Source organism: Cydia splendana, chromosome Z (genome assembly GCF_910591565.1).
Source record: "Cydia splendana chromosome Z, ilCydSple1.2, whole genome shotgun sequence".
Taxonomy (NCBI): Eukaryota; Metazoa; Arthropoda; class Insecta; order Lepidoptera; family Tortricidae; genus Cydia; species Cydia splendana.
The window spans coordinates 27,680,399-27,699,405 of NC_085987.1; the positions used below are offsets into that span (position 1 = coordinate 27,680,399).

General features: G+C 36.6%; 2 protein-coding genes across 3 annotated transcripts in view; both read left to right on the forward strand.

Annotated features, from left to right (window-relative positions):
* The first annotated feature begins 739 nt into the window (after positions 1-739).
* LOC134805330 (galactose mutarotase-like) lies at positions 740-13,298 on the forward strand. Of its 2 annotated transcripts, XM_063778658.1 has the most exons (10): positions 740-1,150; positions 1,344-1,437; positions 1,758-1,921; positions 3,216-3,425; positions 3,878-3,965; positions 4,518-4,665; positions 7,784-7,889; positions 10,243-10,344; positions 10,877-10,987; positions 13,150-13,298. In XM_063778658.1, exons 1-10 carry the CDS (start codon positions 875-877, stop codon positions 13,240-13,242), a joined length of 1,392 nt encoding a protein of 463 aa, XP_063634728.1. In that variant the 5' UTR covers positions 740-874; the 3' UTR covers positions 13,243-13,298. The 2 variants fall into 2 exon arrangements, with proteins under 2 accessions (XP_063634728.1, XP_063634729.1); XM_063778659.1 differs by lacking the exon at positions 10,243-10,344.
* Positions 13,299-16,339: 3,041 nt separating this feature from the next.
* Positions 16,340-19,007, forward strand: part of LOC134804691 (basement membrane-specific heparan sulfate proteoglycan core protein-like) — a 185,765-nt gene continuing 183,097 nt past the window's right edge. Inside the window, exon 1 of the mRNA XM_063777814.1 lies at positions 16,340-16,504. Coding sequence (XP_063633884.1) covers positions 16,442-16,504 — 63 coding nt within the window. The 5' untranslated portion in view covers positions 16,340-16,441. The remainder of the gene's footprint in view (positions 16,505-19,007) is intronic.

The following is a 19,007-nucleotide window of genomic DNA, read 5'->3' on the forward strand; positions in this document are numbered from 1 at the left end:
ATGAATAAAATTTATGTTCTGACACGCGTTCAATTTTCAATTGTATTTAATTTCTGTACTGAATTGGATAAGTAAGTAAGAGGTTTATATTTGAGATCTTAGTGAGTAAGTTATTTATAAAGAACTATATTTACCTTTTAAACTAATTTTTATATTAAGAAGGTTTCAAATTGGTGAATAAATGTACAATAAAACGATGTCGTTATAATTTAATAAATCATTTAAGTAATCGTGATTTTTGTTTAAGTTTTTTAAGCAGCTGTCCGACCAGCGGCGATAGGTACCTAATACAAGTTAGGGCGTCCTGTAACTAGAATTGGCTCGGGTGATGGACCGTGCGCACGTAGCATGCGGGTGACATGCAGCTAATATCCGTCGCACGGCTCCGCGCCAGCCAAGGTGACAATCGCAATACAATGATGATAGCTGTACATTGAAAATAATATTTAATTTATATGAATAACAGAAAATCTAAAGACTTCATATTTTTAACAGTTGTTGAACAAAAGTTTTATCGTTTGAGGAGTACAATATAATTATTTTATGTTTTAATTATTTGCTCGTGTTACAAGCCCCACCCAGTTTACTTGTTTAAATCTTAGATGATTTAAATATATGTTAGGGGACTTATGGGATTTAATTTTTCTGTGTAAAAAGGTTAGTAAATTACTAATAATAACTTTTTGTTCGGCTATGCTATATATTATGAAATTGGCCATGGATTTTGTCAACTGTCACTTTCCAGTTACACCCACAAAAGCCAAAATGAAACTGACCATGTAATATTTTTGTAAGTTTTTTCTAAAATTTTATAAATTTCTAGTATTTTTTCTTATCAAATCCCACTAAATACGGTTTATCAAAATTTGGCGAAATGTCTGAGAACAAAGAGGTCGTGGACGAGCAGATTAGCGGGTCGGGGGACGCCGAGGCCAAGCCGGAGACCCCCGAGCCGCCGAAACCTGTCCCTGATGTTGAGCTGATCGTCGACGGCTTCGGATTCATGCCCAAGACAGCATCGGGAGCCACCCGCTCCAAAGCGGACCTGAAAGAGGAAGAGGAGCATTTGCGGAGCGCTTGCGGTTCCAGCAGTAACATTGACGTCGTACGGAGGTACACTTGGAAGACGAAAAATAAAATGATGGTTCAGGTATGGTGGCATCTTATTAGCTATTCAATATAGCTGTTTAATTTATTTCTAAGACATTTATTTCAAAACCAGTGTCATGCATGTCTCTTGTTTTGGTACAGCGGCTGGCTAGTAGCCCCGAGCTGCAAGATCGCGTCTAATTAATTCATGTTTTCTTTATTTCTAAAGCGGTTGCTTATAATAATATTTACAGGTGATTACCTATGGCGCAACAATAACGGTTATAAAAGTTCCAGACAAAAGAGGAAATCCTGATGATGTTATCGCGGGGTTCGATACATTAGAAGGTCAGTAAAATATTTATATTCATGTCAGATATACATATATAAAAAATACATTGATTGATAAGTAAGATTTTTATCATGCTTCAATGGTGTTCTATATATTGTATGATTTGTATGTGTACAGGATCAAGAAAAATCAATAATAATATATTTTGTTAAAAAGCCGTTTTGAGTACAATACGAGAGAAATGATCTGTATGTCTAATGCGCTTTTTGAGCGAAAAAATAAGACACTTTTGGATATGCTTATAACTTAGGAAAAAATAGTGTCTCCTGCCAGCAGCAAGTCAATCCGCCTAAAAATCTAATTTATTGAATTACAGAATACTTCCAAAAACGGAATCCGTATTTTGGAGCGACAATAGGACGCTATGCAAACTACATTCGCGAGGCGACCTGTGTGGTACGGCCTTCGGGCAGGATGTACATGCTGTCCATGAATAGGGGTCACCATCATTACAATGGCGGCTACATCGGATTCGATAAGGTCAGTAAAGAATTGTGTCATAGTTTTTTAGGTTGTAAATATTGCACTGTATTATATTATATTGCATAATTTCTTCTTAGGGATGTTTAGATTAAAAATATCCTGCACGTAACCATGGTAGCATCTGCAATTTGGACGTCTTGCAAAGTTTAAGCATGTGTGTGCCCGTAAACGAACGGTTCCGGCCAAGGTAGCTGAAAAAACCCACCAATAGGAAAGAGGCTAACAGCAGAAAGAGCCTACCAGGGCAAAATACCAATTTCTATAAATCACCTGCAACTAGACTATACGAATATGTTGTTGGCTTAAAGATAAATCAGAATTGATCTCTAAAAATCTAGTCAAGAATGCACAGAGTAATCTGAAATTTGCTTGTTTGTATGTGTTCGGTATCAAAACCTTATTTAATTTAGTTTTATTGATTTTCTACATTTAAACAATGACATATAAAAATAAGATGACTTTTCGATTTAGATTTGTACCAAAAACACGTATTTTATATACATAAAGAACCAGTGCGAAATATGTGTTTAATTCAACATACATAATACATAATCCACTTCATTTTTGGTCCTTCGAGCCGGATTAGCTTGAAACTCTAAAGTAATTATTATAAAACTGTACCCAAAACTTTTGTTTTATTTGAGTAATTTTTTGATACATATTTAATCTATTTTCAGATATTCCTGAGCCTAGTATTGTTCATAAAGCGGAAAATAGATTAAATATGTATCAACAAATTACTCAAATAAAACAAAAGTTTTGGGTACAGTTTTATAATAATTACTTGAGTGAGCTGCAACCAAGAAGCAAGTGGCTGCAGAGAAGGACCAATTTAGATATTGGACAAATTGTTTTGTTAAAAGATGAAGCTACTCCACCTGCTTGTTGGCCGCTGGGTAAAATAATATCTATTGATAAAAATACATCGGACAATTTAGTACGGTCTGTCCAAGTCAGAACCCAGAAAGGTGTTTTCATTAGGCCAATAAACAAAATTATTTTGTTACCTATTAATTAGCTAGAATAACTAGTATAATTTAAGTTAATTTTCTGTTAAAAGGGCCGAGAATGTTCGGTATCAAAACCTTATTTGATTTAGTTTTATTGATTTTCTACATTTAAACAATGACATATAAAAATAAGATGACTTTTCGATTTAGATTTGTACCAAAAACACGTATTTTATATAAATAAAGAACCAGTGCGAAATATGTGTTTAATTCAACATACATAATACATAATCCACTTCAGTATGTACATAGATAATAATGCAATATTTAATGGTTTACAGGTTAATTGGCGATCTTACGTGGTCGGCAATAAGGTGATAATGAGCCACGTATCTGAACGTTTCAGCGAGGGCTACCCTGGCACAGTGATGACTCAAATCACGTACGAAGTCACCTGCGACAACTCTATCAAGATAGAAATGAGATGTACAACCAACGAGCCTACCATCATCAATCTCAGCCATTCGCCTTATTTTAATTTAGCCGGACATGTAAGTATGTACATACAGTTAGAGCACGAAGTCCGAAGATTCGGGGGTGACGAAACGGAGTGGAGTGCGCCTCGGCCAGGCTTAAGGCACGGGTGTGGGACAGAAAGGGGTTTATTTCACTTCTTCTACCTTCGTGCGCCAACTATATACCTAATATACCTATCTATTTAATTTGAAAATGTAGTAAGCGTCTTTAATTTTGAAAGTATTTGACCTTTCATTATTTATTTTTTTATTTTATTACCACCATTGCACCTCGTATGTATATAATAAAAGTAACTAAAAGATAAGACTGTTGTAACATTCATTGAACTCTACTTATAATAACCACAAAGATGCATAATTATTTGGTGAATTTGACGTCATTTATTTGTATATATACTAATATAAAATTCTCTCCCGGACGGTTTCGCTCACGGCGACTGTTTCAGTTATATGTATTGTGATTCCAGCATGCCGGGTGTGAAAACATGTACGACCACATATTCACGATCAACGCCGATAAGTACACTGCTGCGGACGAGGAAGGCCTAGTCACCGGTAAAGCGCCTAAATGACTTACACTTTTTATATGAACCATTAAACTTTATGTCTACCGTTCTCCAATTCTCCCTCAATTGCTCAAGGGTTAACTGGAAGAGATCCCTGAAAGGGATAAGTTCACCTTTGTACTAATGATGTGTGTTCTTTCATGTTTTATGTTTCTTTTTGTACAATAAAGTATTTTACTATTACTACTACTACTACTAAACTTTAGTTTCAAATCTATTCTAAAGGCGGGATTCCACCAGTGTGCGGCACTTTGCGGCACAAGCATTATTGTACTGAATATGCTTGTGCCGCACAGTGCCACACACTGGTGGAATCTCGCCTTAAATCTCAAACATTTATTTAGTGAATAGGCCACAAGGGCCCTTTTATACACGTCAAAGTTAAGTCGTAACAAGTATAAAATGAACCAAAAAACTTACACAATATTATTTATTATGCTGCACTCTTCATTTCCTTCCTATTATGTGTTTCTTAATTCTTATTTAATTTTTGCTGTTCATAGTCGGCTTGCTCATGGTGTTTCATTCCATTGCCTTTCAGGAGAGAAAAAAGTGGTCGGCGGGACAGCGTTTGACTTCAGAGTGCCCCGAGTACTACGCGTGGTGCTGCCCAAAATACCTAGCGGTGGCTACGACATGAACTTCTGCATCACGCAAGGCACGGAACAGGACTTGACCTTCCATGCCAGGTAATTATCTTAAATATCTGAGTGCTACCTACTCCCACGGGCTCTAGCTAGGGTTGAAAAAACCCGGAAAAAATCCCGTTTTTTTCTAAAAGCCATGTTTGTTTAAGTTTTATTCGGAAAAAGCAATGTCACTTAGATTATATATTTTTCCGAAGAAAAAAACAAAAAAAATCGGATATAAAAGAAAAAAACGCACTTTTAAAAGAACATGTGAATAGAGTCTGGCTAGCCAAAAATTGTTGACAGATATTTCGTTGTTGTATCACCAATTGACTATGATTTAAAAAAAAACTAAAAGTCAGTTTTCAATTTATGTCATTTATTCAAATTGTTTGCGGTTTATAAGGGGTTTATTTTAAATAATATTAATAATGTCTATACTGAGTGAGGTTCGCAAACTATTATTTAAGCTCGTAATTAATTACGACAATGTGCGAAGTCGACGTGTAGCGTTGTATAACGAAAAACTGCAATGTTTACAACTCCTAAACAAATGTAAACAAATTATGAAATTAGGAGGTTGGTGCTCTATAAATATTTTGATACTTAGCATTTAGCTTATTTGGCATAGTACTTATGTATTTTTTTTTTGGTGATGGATTAATATTAGCTAGGTTTTATTTACACTACATTTCTTTTTTCGCCTTGTTACAATGGTATTTCGTGAGAAAGTGTTAACATATGTGTTTATCGTTGACTGTACTTCACATAGTGGTAGAAATTATGTGAGCTAGGAGAGGTATATTTAACTTATATCCTTAGGTACCTTACGTGTGCACAGAAAATCAATAGTAGATTGTTAACCAAGGGTTGAAAGGCACCCATTTCTGTTGAGGTAGTTTGGCGCTCGAACGCAGTGAGAGCGCCAATAGTCCGAGACGGAAATGGTGCCTTTCACCCGAGTTAAAAACTCTACTTTTCATATCGAATGCGAGGAAACCAAACAAGACAAGGCAATTTCGCAAAATCAGTAATTGAAGTACCTAATAGACCTACGGGCATGATTTTTTTCCTTAGGACTTACTTGCAATCGGAGACTTTACATGTGTAAAGATTAATAACCCCTAGCGAAAATCATTTAGACTGCAATATTTACGAAAACACACATTTTTTTAACAAACTGCAGCAATTTTAAACATATTTGTTCATTATAGTATGAAAATCAGCGGGATTGCCTCTTACTTTTTAATTTTATACTTTTTCGTTCTAAAAGCCGCAACAGACTACCGGACCGCACCGCGACCTTGGTGCGCCGCACCACGTAATAATATAATAAAAGTATTTTCAATATTAAATTACAATTTAATTTAAATATAACACATTTTTATCTTGTATTTTATTTTATTTTCATGAATATAGTGCTAAATAAATTTAAAAACCAATTTAATATCGTACAAACGTTTAACTGTGGCTGTATAACATTCTGCCTTTGCTCATTTACGCAAGTGTAAGGTTTAAAAAAATATTTATGGTGTATTCCTTTTGGTTCCCGCCTTATGAAATCGACTAAATAGAATTCAACGAAAGAAATCAAGAATAATTTGTTTTTAACAATTTATTTACTTACAACATTTTTTATAAAAAAAAAGGATCAACGTGGGATTAGTAAAATTAAGCAATTTACCAATTGTTCCAGGCGAGGAAATAAAGACACTATTTTTCCATTTTGTTTCCACCCAGTTGTTCGTGGGACGGGGACGCAGAGGAGTACACCACTTTTCTGCGCTAGAGCATAAACGTATCACTTTCTGCGCACCTTTTAGAACAACAACGATCCACTTTCAGAGCATGAGATATGAAAAAATATTTTCTAGTATCAGAACTATAATTCCTAATACATAAAGTGTGACCAGCCCAAGATTTTTTGAATTTCCCGCCAAACATTTGTGTAATATTTCAGTAGCCAGACTCTATTTCCATTTATATTTAATCCATAGAGGTAACTACACCTGCTTAGTTGTGTGTTTTGTTATCTAAATGCTGGCTGGCGATCGTTTGTGAAAATTACTTTGACGCTGTCGTTATAGTTTCAAAAAGTTTCGTTTCTTTCTCAATAAAACTGAATAATACGGAAGAAAACGAAAATTTCAAAACGTCCTGATAAAAACGACTTGATTTTTTCGAGAATTTTCAACCCTAGCTCTAGCCAAGATGACGATCGTTGATAGAACATGCCAATCGAAACTTGAATAATGTATGTGTGCTTGAATAGTGTATATGCAATATGCATACTGCATGTAGGATGATTAAGTCTTCTGTTGACATATGTCTATATTTTCGACGTTCATTCCTTAAATACATCTAGTTTGGGTAGCACGTATTTTCCATGTTATCCCGTTATTCCCGTAAGTAGTCCAATATTTCACAGTATAGAAAGAGCCACGTGACTTTTTTGTAAAGAAAGGACGCTTTACAGCAATATAATTATGCGCGTGTGATACTTCCTTCTTTAGCATCTGTCATACCGATACAATTATTAATTTAGATTGGCGTTTGTCGATGTATTATGATCGTCATCGAGTTAGGCCCCCAGATATTTTAGTAACTACCTAATAGGTAAAACGCGCTTGAAGTGGCTCCGGCGACGGGACAAGCTTTAGTGTGCCCTTAAGTATAACCTCTTTGATGAGTATAATTACTAATTAGTATGGCATTAAGGATCCGACACCTTTCACCGTGCCCGCACTTTTTTCTACTTATGACCACCCCACACTAGCGAACCGAACGTCGGTGTCTAATCAACTCTATGGCTGCTACTCGACCCAACGTTGGCGCAACTGTGTGCCTAGCCAAGGTGTCAATCACTTGCGCTACGATAACGGAAAGCTTAGTGTCTCTCCTTCACTCTTCCATATTAGTGCGACAGTGACAGTTGCGCTTCGTTCGCTATCACACGTACGCATACGATTGGCATGTTGGCTACGCACCCTGCGCACCGACGCCATTTTCCATAGCGCTGGCTAGACGCTGACGCTCAAAAGACGCTAGTGTGGGGTTGCCCTTACCGAGAAAAGCGCTCACGAGAAAGGACGTCTATCCCATACGTGTATCCCCCGAGTATTTTTTTTAATAGTAATGTTTTAGAATATAACCTCATGTTTATAATTGTGATTTTCAGAGCTCTCCATCCATTGACGGGTAGAGTGCTGGAGGTGTACAGTAACAAGCCCGGCATGCAGTTCTATACTGGGAACTTGCTTCCCGATCCTGATAAAATTGTAGAGGTCAGTATAATTGCTTAGGCACAGAGCATTAAGACGTAAACGTATGTAGGTATAACGGGCACCGGCCCTAAGAAAGGTGCCTAAGAAATATGACAGAATTGCCTCATTATTACATCCCAAGTATTCGCGCAGACACTGTTTTGCATCTGAGTCAGATGCAGTCAGTCAGGTCAGATGATCTGACCTTCCAAACCAAAGGAGAAACTAGGACTTATAAGGATAAGTTCGATTTCCTCACGATGTTTTCCTACCGAAAAACGAGTGGTCATTGTCAAATTATATTTAGTAGGTACAAAAGTTCTGAAAAACTCATTGGAATAGCTTGATTCACGAAAGGTTGCGCGGAATTTACGTGAGATTTTTGATAGTTCAGTCAGTGGGGACTAGAACTCCTGACTTCGGGCAAACTCGGCTCCGTTCGGCTCAGCATTGCTCCGAGCAATTATTAGAGTTGACACCACTTGACGTCCCTTTGCGTGCACGACCACAGATAAGATAATTACTTGAATTTTGACAACCCTAAATAGTCGAAAGGGATACTGCCATAAGTTAAGAAAGGGATATCCTGATTCGACCCTGAATCGCTGTCAAACTTCTTTCTGTTTTGTAGGAAGTGTCCTTTCTGTACGGTAGTACTATTATTAATTCTGTGGTTCAGTACAAATCTCGTGCAAGCTATTATGAATCTACCTATACGAATCGGGGTTGAAAGTTGCACTGCCTATTAACAGGCTAGTAACACTCCGACTAATTGATGGAAAGTACATAGATATTTAAGCTAGCATTAATTAGCCCAAAGTACGTAAGTTTTATACAAAAAAACATTTTAGAGTCTGTGCGGAAAGAGAAGAGTCGTGGGATTTGAGGGCGCGCCAGTGCTATTTTATGGTTTTTGCTATGCTGACAACACTGGTCACGTGATTATAGTACGACACTAAAGGTCATGATACTTGAATCCCTTTTGTTCCGGTTTTTTACCACGGCTTACTAAACGGAGCCTGGTGGGGTGGTGTCGGCTCGTCAACTCAATCCTCTGATTTAGCGCAGGCACTAGTTTTCTTTTTAAAACACACTCTTGTTTTTATGTCTCAGATACTAAAAAGTGACAGTGCGATTGACAAAACTGCTAAAACTAGTTAAGAATCTGCCCAATACAACTGTAATTTTAGTACCAAACAAGATAGTCTCATTTATGTACTGCCTAATCTGTGCAGCCCAACAGTTATTTTAATACAAAACCGGGTAGATCGGGTAGAAATTGGGCAATAGAACTGTAATTTTACTATCTGGGATATATTTCACCCATTGTAAACTTGACTTGTAATGTATGTGTACCTACATTATTATAATAAATATGAATATGAATAAAAATAGTGCATAAGTAGGTAGGCCGCCTTATTGGGATATGTTCGGTTCTCTCATCACACGATATTTTACTTCGCCGAAAAGTCAGTGCTAAATGAAATATAATTTCGTAACTAATAGAACCTAGTAAACGAACTTACAAATAAAGAAATATTTTAGTTGAAAAAGTTTTATTCAGAACCTAGTAAACGAACTTACAAATAAAGAAATATTTTATTAGAAAAAGTTTTATTATTTGTAATCGAAGTCTGAATTAAAATATTCAATGTCACTTATGTTTGAGCTAGCTTCAGAACAACCAGGGACACTCATAGAACTATCTTCATCTGAACTGGATGTGCTTGAATCCGGCACGTAGATTACGAACTGTTGCATATCACCTACTTAGCGGTCTTTTATTCGAGATACCGTAGGTACTTTTACACAATCCTGAAAAAAATATTACATATCAATATGCATAAAATGGCAAGTATCAAGACTATTTGTCAGTTATTTTAAAGATAATGAATGACCTGCATATTTATGAAAATTTATATATTTTGAATGAATATACTTACCGATTATGTACCGGAGACAAGTTACTTAGGGGGCTTATTAAATAGGTAATTATTTAATATTAAATACAACATCAATACCCGTGAATAGCGGAAACACGTTCCGCGACTTTTTGTAAGTCGATAGTCGGCTTTTAGCCGTTTTCTTCCCGCTGACAAAACCGAACAATGTTAAATATAATTTTCCTTGTGGTTTTATCGTGTTTTGAAAATATTTTAAGCATGAAACTTGCGCTTTTTGTTAATAAAAATATACAATGACAGAAGTTTGTTTACTTTTTACAAGACAGGTGTCAAAGGTTTGATTGCCATATAAAATTTAAAATGTTAGTTCCCGTTTCTGCCACGACTCTTCTCTTTCCGCACAGACTTTAAGCAGAAATAAATTTGCTTTTTTTTAATTATTTATTACGTAAACAATTTGTTGCCTGTAGCCACTGCCGGGTGAAGAAGAGGAGGAGAGCGAGGGAGAAGGCGAGCATGGGGAAGAAAGCGAGTCTATGGATGATGAACAAGATTCTATAGAACACGAGCAGGTGACTGGCCATAATAAGTATAGTTTCATAGGCAGAAATGGTTTCATAGGAAGAAAGTAGTGGTTTAAAAAATACTAATTCTACGCAGACGAAGTCGCAGGCAGAAACTAGTAGAATATATATGTATATGAATTCCGTTTGATCGGTTTGATAACAGCGTAAGAGACAAGTGTATATAGATCCTAAGTGTAGTGATATTATTTTGTTTCCTGTCTCGAAACAATCATATATATTATAGTCATAGTCGTACGTGCCTACCGCGTATATAAAATTTCCGTACTTCCATACCTTCGAAGCTCTTTGGCGTCATTAAATTTAATATGAATACACGTAAAATACTTTTGTTATGTTTTGATTCAACTTTTTTGCCCATGCAAGCGGTCAGACAAATCCAATTTTGCGTTCAGAAATTATAATAGCACCTTACCTACGGCGACAAGTTTCATGCGCTATTTATCGCCATACTACAATGACGATACTCCCGGCGTTGTATGGGGGTTGTCAGTCGATAAAGATGTTTTATACTTTTCAGGGCAAGGTGGGCTACGGCTACGTGCCCCTGATGGGCAAACAAGGAACTATGTACAAGAAGCACGGCCTGTTTTGCCTCATGCCACAGAATTTACCCGACGCACCCAATCATGTAAGATATGTCATACTTAAATTACATAAATGTTATTAATAATATAATTAACGCCGGGCGCTATGTACAGTAGCGACCAAAAGTATTTAACAACGGCAAAAACTTTAATATTGTATGCGACATATTAGTTTTCATCGCACTTGCTCGAAAAAGATATTTTTCATGCAGTAAATGTACAGTGCCGTCTAATTTCGCGGTTAAACTTGGGGCTCGTCACGACCTATCTCTTTACTTTATACCAAAAAGAATAGAGGGTATAGGGAGTTACTGTCATGGTAAATTATGTAGCCACAGTACATTTACTGCCATCTTTCGACAGAAGATTAAAAGTACTGTGGCTACATAATTTACCATGAATGACAGCAACTCTCTATACACTCTATTCTCTTTGCTTTATACATTGCGATTATCTGTCACTCCGTGGCCAAGAACCCAGGTAGCGGTGTGGCATCGCTGCACCGCGCGGTATAGTTGTTTGATTTGTAGCTGGCCCCGACCAACTAATCCTTTGTCTATTGTTAAGTAAAACCGCGCGTGCTACTATGTACCTACCTGAAAAAAACGGTCGTATGATTCTAATTGGCACCTGAGCGCGGGCTAATCCAACGCTCAAAAAACCTCTCGCGCTCTCCAATAATGCGCCTTTGTTACGCATCTCGATGACACATTTTAGACTGATTCTGTAGCGTTCGACTCGCCGGCACTCAGTAACCGTAGAGGGGCCACACACAACCTCGCAAATTATTTTTCCATTTGTTCATTTTGAATCTTATTGCAAATTCCATAGGAGTTGTAATTCAATAACCAGTTAAAGTGACTAAATGATTTTTTTATGCAGGTAAGTAGCACACGCGGTTTTACTTAACAATAGACAAAGTATTAGCCGTTCAGGGCCAGCTACAAATCGAACGACTATATGCCGTTGGCGCGCCGTAAAATTTTGTATCACGGTGTAGGTTTGTAATCCGTCTAGACCGGACGTTGTCGCGCCAACGCTGTACAGTCGCCATCAGATATATCGGAGAGGACGAGGTGCTCACAAATATCTCTCTATTGTTAAGGCGCTAGAGTGCATGTTCAGATATTTTTGAGCACCTCGGCCGCTCCGATATATCTGATGGCGACTGTACCGCGCGGTGCAGCGACCAACCACTACGTGGGATCGTCGCCTTAGTTTACCTCAACTTCACCTTTTAGTGTAGGAAACGAAGCAAGTTGTTGTATGGAGACCCATGCATTAATTTCTCAGTCGATGAAATTTATCTTGGTTATTGTATAGTATGGGCCGAAACTAACATATAAATATCCAAATAAAAAAAACGGCCAAGTGCGAGTCTGACTGGCGTTTCTAGGGTTCCGTACATAATTCCGACTCACGCTTGACTGCACATTTCTAATAGGTTTTTCTGTCATTTATAGGTAAAGAACTATTTTGTGTATTTTTTTCAAAATTTTAGACACAGTAGTTTCGGAGATACAGGGGGGAATGGTAATTTTTTGGCTATTTGTATTTTCTTAAATAACTTCAATCTATGTATTTTTAAATTATAAAAAAGATATGCCCATCTTTGAGTTACTAATTTACATATGTGTACCAAATTTCAACTTAATTGGTCCAGTAGTTTCCGAGAAAATAGGCTGTGACAAACAGACAGACAGACGCACGAGTGATCCTATAAGGGTTCCGTTTTTTCCTTTTGAGGTACGGAACCCTAAAAACACTCTTAAGTTAGGTATTTATACGTAAAAATACAAATCTGTTTATATATTTAACCGAGTAATTTCTCCGTCCAAAATTTTTTTACCAAATAAGTTATTGGTATTTCTGCTGGGTATTTTTTTTTTGATATTTCATTTATTGTTGCAATACGTTACATGAATATGTCCGATGAAAACGAAAGTTTGAACGGAGCATTTTTCCGTAAAAAGATATTAACGATTTAAGACTTTAGGTATTTACTTAAATACTATTATTATTATTATTCTTTGGATATATATACAATACTTTTTATTTATTGATACTTTATCATATTGTAAAGTTTTTTCTGGCAGAGGAATTACTGCGGGGTCCACTACCTTTATTTACTACAGTATTTTTTGTGAAACCTTTGACTCCTAGTTCATATTATAAGATTTCTAAAGTATGTTTATATTTGTTTCAGTCACACTTCCCCAGTCCTGTTCTGAATCCAGGTGAAGTGTATGTGCACCGAATACAATATAAATTTGGTTTATTACTTGGTAAATATGTTTAGCAAAAGTGCAGTCTTAATAATTTAAATAAACAGTGTAAAAGTTGATGTGATATATATGTTACGTGTTTTATTTTTCTGACCCTTTAGAATAAGGAAACTGCCACATATAAAGGCGGGATTCCACCAGTGTGCGGCACAAGCATATTCAGTACAAAAATCTAACATGCTTGTGCCACATAGTGCCGCATACTGCTACTGGTGGCATCTCGCCTTAACATTACTATGAAATGACTACACACGAACAGTTCGAGTAAATAAAGTATAACGCTATATAATTATCCTCACACTTGTGCAGTAAGCGTGCTATTTCACGTAAGTGCTACAGTCCATTTTACTCCCACGGAAGTTATAGCTTTTTTTAAATTATATAATTATGTCAATATAAAACAAATACGAACCAAGTTGGTTCTAAGTAAAACACAACGGTTGCACTCCGGAAGTGCTGACAGAAGTGAAAACTCGATGACTAGTCCAACATGTCTGCAGCACTATTAGTCTGTTCGAGATCCTGAAAACGGTGAAAAATAGAGATACTACTCCTAAAAATACGTGTGATACCTCATTAGATTCGTCATGATGCCTAGAAAAATGTATTCGAAGCGTGTATACACAAAAAATATCAAAAGTTATAAGCAAAAAAAGGGGGAATAAAGTAGATATTTTTTATTTTCCCAATATCTCTAAAAGTAGGTATTCATATTTAAGAAACGAAAGTTAACATTATAAAAGAGGAGGATATTTCCAATCAAACATTCCATACTTGCAGAACTGTATCTCCATTATTTATACTTTTTATTCAACGCTGAACACAGCCCTCCGCGCCTCATTTTCGGGACACGCGCGCGGCTAGAAAAAGCGATTACGTAACTTTAAATATAATTTTAAAGGTATTAAATATTCATTAAAAAATAAATAAAATAAATGGTGTATTTAAAACATGTCAACAAATGTACTTCTTGTAAAAAAATTATCTTAAAATTATTTTTTCAACAAGTTAGGCAATTGTTAATTACCAAAATTTTCTCAAACTTCCTTCTTTATTGAAAACTAAAAAAAATGTGTAAATAACTATCGTAAAATTTTGTCCCCTTCTAGGGCTCTTCTCATATACATGCTTAATAAGATAGATATTTTAAACGTTTAACTTCTATGAAATTATGACATGAAAAGAAGAAGACGAGGAAAATGTAAGAATGGTATTTTTAACCTATGTAAACTATCAAATCAAATCAAATAATCAAATCAAATATCATTTATTATCAGGCAACTAAGGCCCATAGATACATACCTTACAAACTAACATACATACAATAGTTAGTAAAATCTTACAAGCGAAAAATTATTTTGGCGACACGGCGGTTTTCAGTTGTGTCGCATGTTCCGGTGTAGGATTTGAAACTATGTTGTCGCGCATTAGGGTACCTACAAAACTAGTACTTAACCCTTTACCAGCTGACAGTTTAAAAATGACAATCGAATGTCAGTCTTACTGATCGAAAATAGAACACATGTTTGAAGTGCCGTATGTGGGAAATATATATCCCTTAGCCTGGTAAAGGGTTAAACTATAAACATAACATAGCACTAATAGTAGGAGATACGTTATGAGGAATATCTACCCTCATCTGTTATTTATTTGTGATAGTAATTAGGTACTCTTAAGATGCAATTAATGCCACTCTGTTAAAGATATTTCTCCGAAATCACAAAGATATACTCGTAAAGTACTGGGAATCATTTGTTTGTGCAGACATCAGCGTCATTCATTAGCTATAAATATTGTTTATAACGCGAGGAAGAAGAAGATTATTGTTTAGATGCACTGGTGCAGGGATACAAAAGTTCGACAAACTATGGGACTCGGTTTTTTCTCAGGCTTTACCTCTCAATCACAATCCATAACTCTTTGCCTATAATAATAGATAGGTAGGTATATTGTATTTCACCTTAGCAACTCGAACAAGGGTTTTTTGCTGCTTAAAAACTGCTTACTGAATGACACACAATGATATTCTTCTATTGAGTGAGTGAACGGCGCAAGTAAGTACAGCACGCTCGTCAGTGGCAACATAGTTATTTGAGCCGTTTGGGGTGAAAACGTTAGGGCCATGGGGGCCCAGCGCACGGCGCTTATATAAGGATTTGGCATCGTGTTTGGTGGATGCCACTGGTGACCAACGGGCTAGCCAGTATTATGCCCAGAGAATTAGCATTGCCATTCAATGGCGAAATGCGGCCAGCCTGCTGGGCACACTGCCTGCTGGCGGCAAGTTAGAGGGTGTTTTTTATTTGTGGGGTTTTTTAAGTATACTTTTAGAGTAAGTAAGTTGACGAAGCCTGTTGCAGATTTTGCCGCTGTATTATTTTAAGGAAAGGCATTTTTGACATAAAATGCCTTACACCATTTTGGACATGTAAGTACCCAGGTATCAAAACATTTGAAATATGCTTATTTCTGAAAAGAAAAATTAATACGAATACCTTTTCAGTATTAAATAAGCGAATACGAAGATTTCATCACATCATTAAATTTTATCTACCATAGGTATTTATATGTAAAAATAGATAGAGAACCGGCTTGCAGTACCTACACTAGGCATTTACAGGCAAGTAAGCGAAATGCGATGATAACAAATCACTGATTCACATTTTAAGCTTTTACTAGTTAATTGCACCCTTTGCATTTTCAGTTTAGAGCTCATTTCTAAACAATCATAGTATCACAGTTACGACGTTTTGACCATGGTAATGTGCCGATGTGATAAGCGCAGGAGAGTGAGGTCATGGAACTTTGCAGGACTGAGGCTCAGACTTGTTCGCGAGAATGAGACAAATTCGCACCTTTCCGATACTAAATATATTACATTTTCGACAAGTAATCGTTGTTTACGTCAACGGTCGAAAATTAAATCACATACAGTAATAGCACTTCTTTAGTGTTGTTAATGGATCCTAAGCAAACCTATGATGTTAGCTATTGAATTTCATGCTAAGGTACTTATTGTGAACAAAGCGCATTCCGAGGCTGCGTAGGCCGACGATGCATGTTGTCGGGTGATGTGTGTGGTAAAGCTGAGCGCAAAGTTAGCGAGTCGACGGGCCCGTCATTCGCGGCTCGGCAGCGGCGCGGCGTAGTCGGTGTCGCGCCCTAGCAACACACACTTCAATATCAACCGACTTTTGCTGTCAGCGGTATACCATGAGGGCTGGAAGGGCCCCTTTAGCGGCCCTCCTGCTCATCTTCGCCTCCTTGGTAACAAAGGTAAGTCAACTTCGGTCGAATTTTAACTATAAAGTTGTCAGCCAACGTGCGCTCGCCGGCTATGAAAATAAGTTTGCAATAACTTTTTTGAAATACTTTTGCTTTCTTTAACCTATAAATTAAGACACAAGGTTGCCACAAAAATTAGAATAATAAAATATGTAGCTTTCATATTATTGCAACTATACACCAACTAGTATATACCTACCTAGTTGCTTACATTACAAATGATGCCGGCGCGGCGCCGGTGTTGGACTCAATATTCGTTATAAATATTGCCTATTATAGTGAAAATGGTGTTATAAAGTAGACTAAGTAGAAAATTGTTGTGTAGTTTGTAAATTAACAGTTGAGCAATACAATTATTATAATAATAAATCAGCAATACAGCTTGCGATTTTGTGTTAGAGTCATATGATAATGGTCGAAGAGCCGGCTTTATTTAACTTGGCAGAAACGCTGGACATCGGACTAGACGATAACCTACCGGTAGGTAAATGTTGATAAACCAACATTTATTTTATTTAGGACTAGCGATAAAATATGGTTCACCGACTTTAGGTTTCATGATTTATATTTTTTAAAGATATAATCATGGTATACATAATGATAGTTATGTACTATACTATTATTTATTATTCAGTAGATAGGTATTCTGTAACACTCTTACACAATATCATTTAGCAACATACGTCGCGACCTAAGCTAAGGGTCTTAGATATATAAATATCTACATAATGTAGGTAGTTAAAAATTAAAGAGATTGCCTGTTTCTTTTTTCATTTATAATTTTTATAAATGCCTCTCAAAAATAATAATTATTTATAACTGTTATATACTTTCCTTGTAGAATTAACTTCAATTAATGTTAAAATAAGAAATTAAATATGTACCATATTAATAAAACAAAACTAGGTGGTATGCTTTTTTAATTTCCCATTGTATAAGTATAATTGGAAATGTATATCTTTTTTCGTTTTAAAATAGGTACATAGGTACGTCTTGAATATTCAATACGTCCTACCTATACCAAGTAAATTTATTTATAATTTCAACTATATTTTTTATAATTTGAAGCTTTACTGGTTTACAAGCCTAAGTGACGCTATAAGATAGTCCATATATTATGTAGATTACATCGTTCAGTAAATTAAATAAATATTTTAGTTTTATATTTGTGACTTACCCAGTGATCAAATGTAGATATGTAGATCTTTTGAGATAGTAAATAAGCCTTTTTGTCATTAATGTTTAGGCAAGTCAATAAGCCGTCCTTTTTAAAGTTAGTCAAATGTTAAAGAAAACCGTTAAAATCTGTTAAACTGAAGTTTAGTTATTTTTATAGAACGAACCAAGGAAACTTTTTCCTATAGCCGCAAAGTTGCCGAGAAATCTAAAAAGGTTTTGAAGAAGCTTTTGAACAACTAGGTATGTATGTCGTAGTCAGATCGCATAATCCGCCGTATTACATTACGGCTAGCCGTTTTCAAAAACAGGGGCGTTTTGAAATGCGGCGGTTCGACGATTAGCCGGATTGTCATTGCGATACGTTCTTCAATAAGGCGGCCTACGTTTAGCCGCATCGTACTACTATTTTAGATTGTAGAGTGACCAGTTCTTTCGGTCGCCTACGTAACCGGAGTTTGACAATGTTTGAAATTTAATTTATTTTTGCCATGGTCCCACCGCACTACATGTGTTTCTTTTCCAAAACATTTCCTTCACAACTTAAATAGACGGAGCCCCGCAAGCGGGGCTCCTATTTCTGAGCGGTTTGCCCTTCGGGCATCTGAAGCTACCTAACGAACCTAACCTACTTACCTACCTACGCTTTTTTCTCTCGTCTCACTAAATCAATAGGTAGGTAGGTTAGGTTCGTTAGGTAGCTTCAGATGCCCGAAGGGCAAATCGCTCAGAAATAGGAGCCCCGCGAAGCGGGGCTCCGTCTAGTTAAGTTGCGAAGGAAATGTTTTTTGAAAAGAAACAGTCCGACGAACTCCAGATTTGATGGACACCCCAGCGTTTGTCAGGCAGCGCCACGAGTGTTAAAAATGGGAACTAAAAACTGTCAAAGCGGCGGCTAATGACTCGCTGTATTACATTACGGCTAGCCGTGTTGAAGAACGTATGGCGCCGAATACAATCCGGCGGATTCTCATTCAGCCGCATTCAATCCGGCTAATCGTTAAACCGCCGCATTTCAAAACGCCCCTGTTTTTGAAAACGGCTAGCCGTAATGTAATACGGCGGATTATACGATCCGACTGCGACATGTATACTTTACTGAACCGTAGCCAGAATTTAGTCTTAATGGGTCGTGGGTACTTGGCTTGACACTTAGTCTTTACGCCGTGAGTTTTGGTCTTACTCTGAGTTAATCATCACCATCGATAATACATAATCTCACTCATACTTAAGTGTCTTGGTTCTACTGTTAGCTTATGTTCTGTGATTGAATAAATAATTAGATTAAGAACAATACAACCTTAGATTCGACGAGCGA

Bases quoted from the DNA above. Each gene is read 5' to 3' on its own strand.
- LOC134805330 (XM_063778658.1), top strand. From the start codon at position 875: ATGTCTGAGAACAAAGAGGTCGTGGACGAGCAGATTAGCGGGTCGGGG. The intron at 1,922-3,215 runs GTCAGTAAAGAA...AATGGTTTACAG, and splicing joins GCTACATCGGATTCGATAAG to GTTAATTGGCGATCTTACGT. The intron at 3,966-4,517 runs GTAAAGCGCCTA...ATTGCCTTTCAG, and splicing joins CGAGGAAGGCCTAGTCACCG to GAGAGAAAAAAGTGGTCGGC.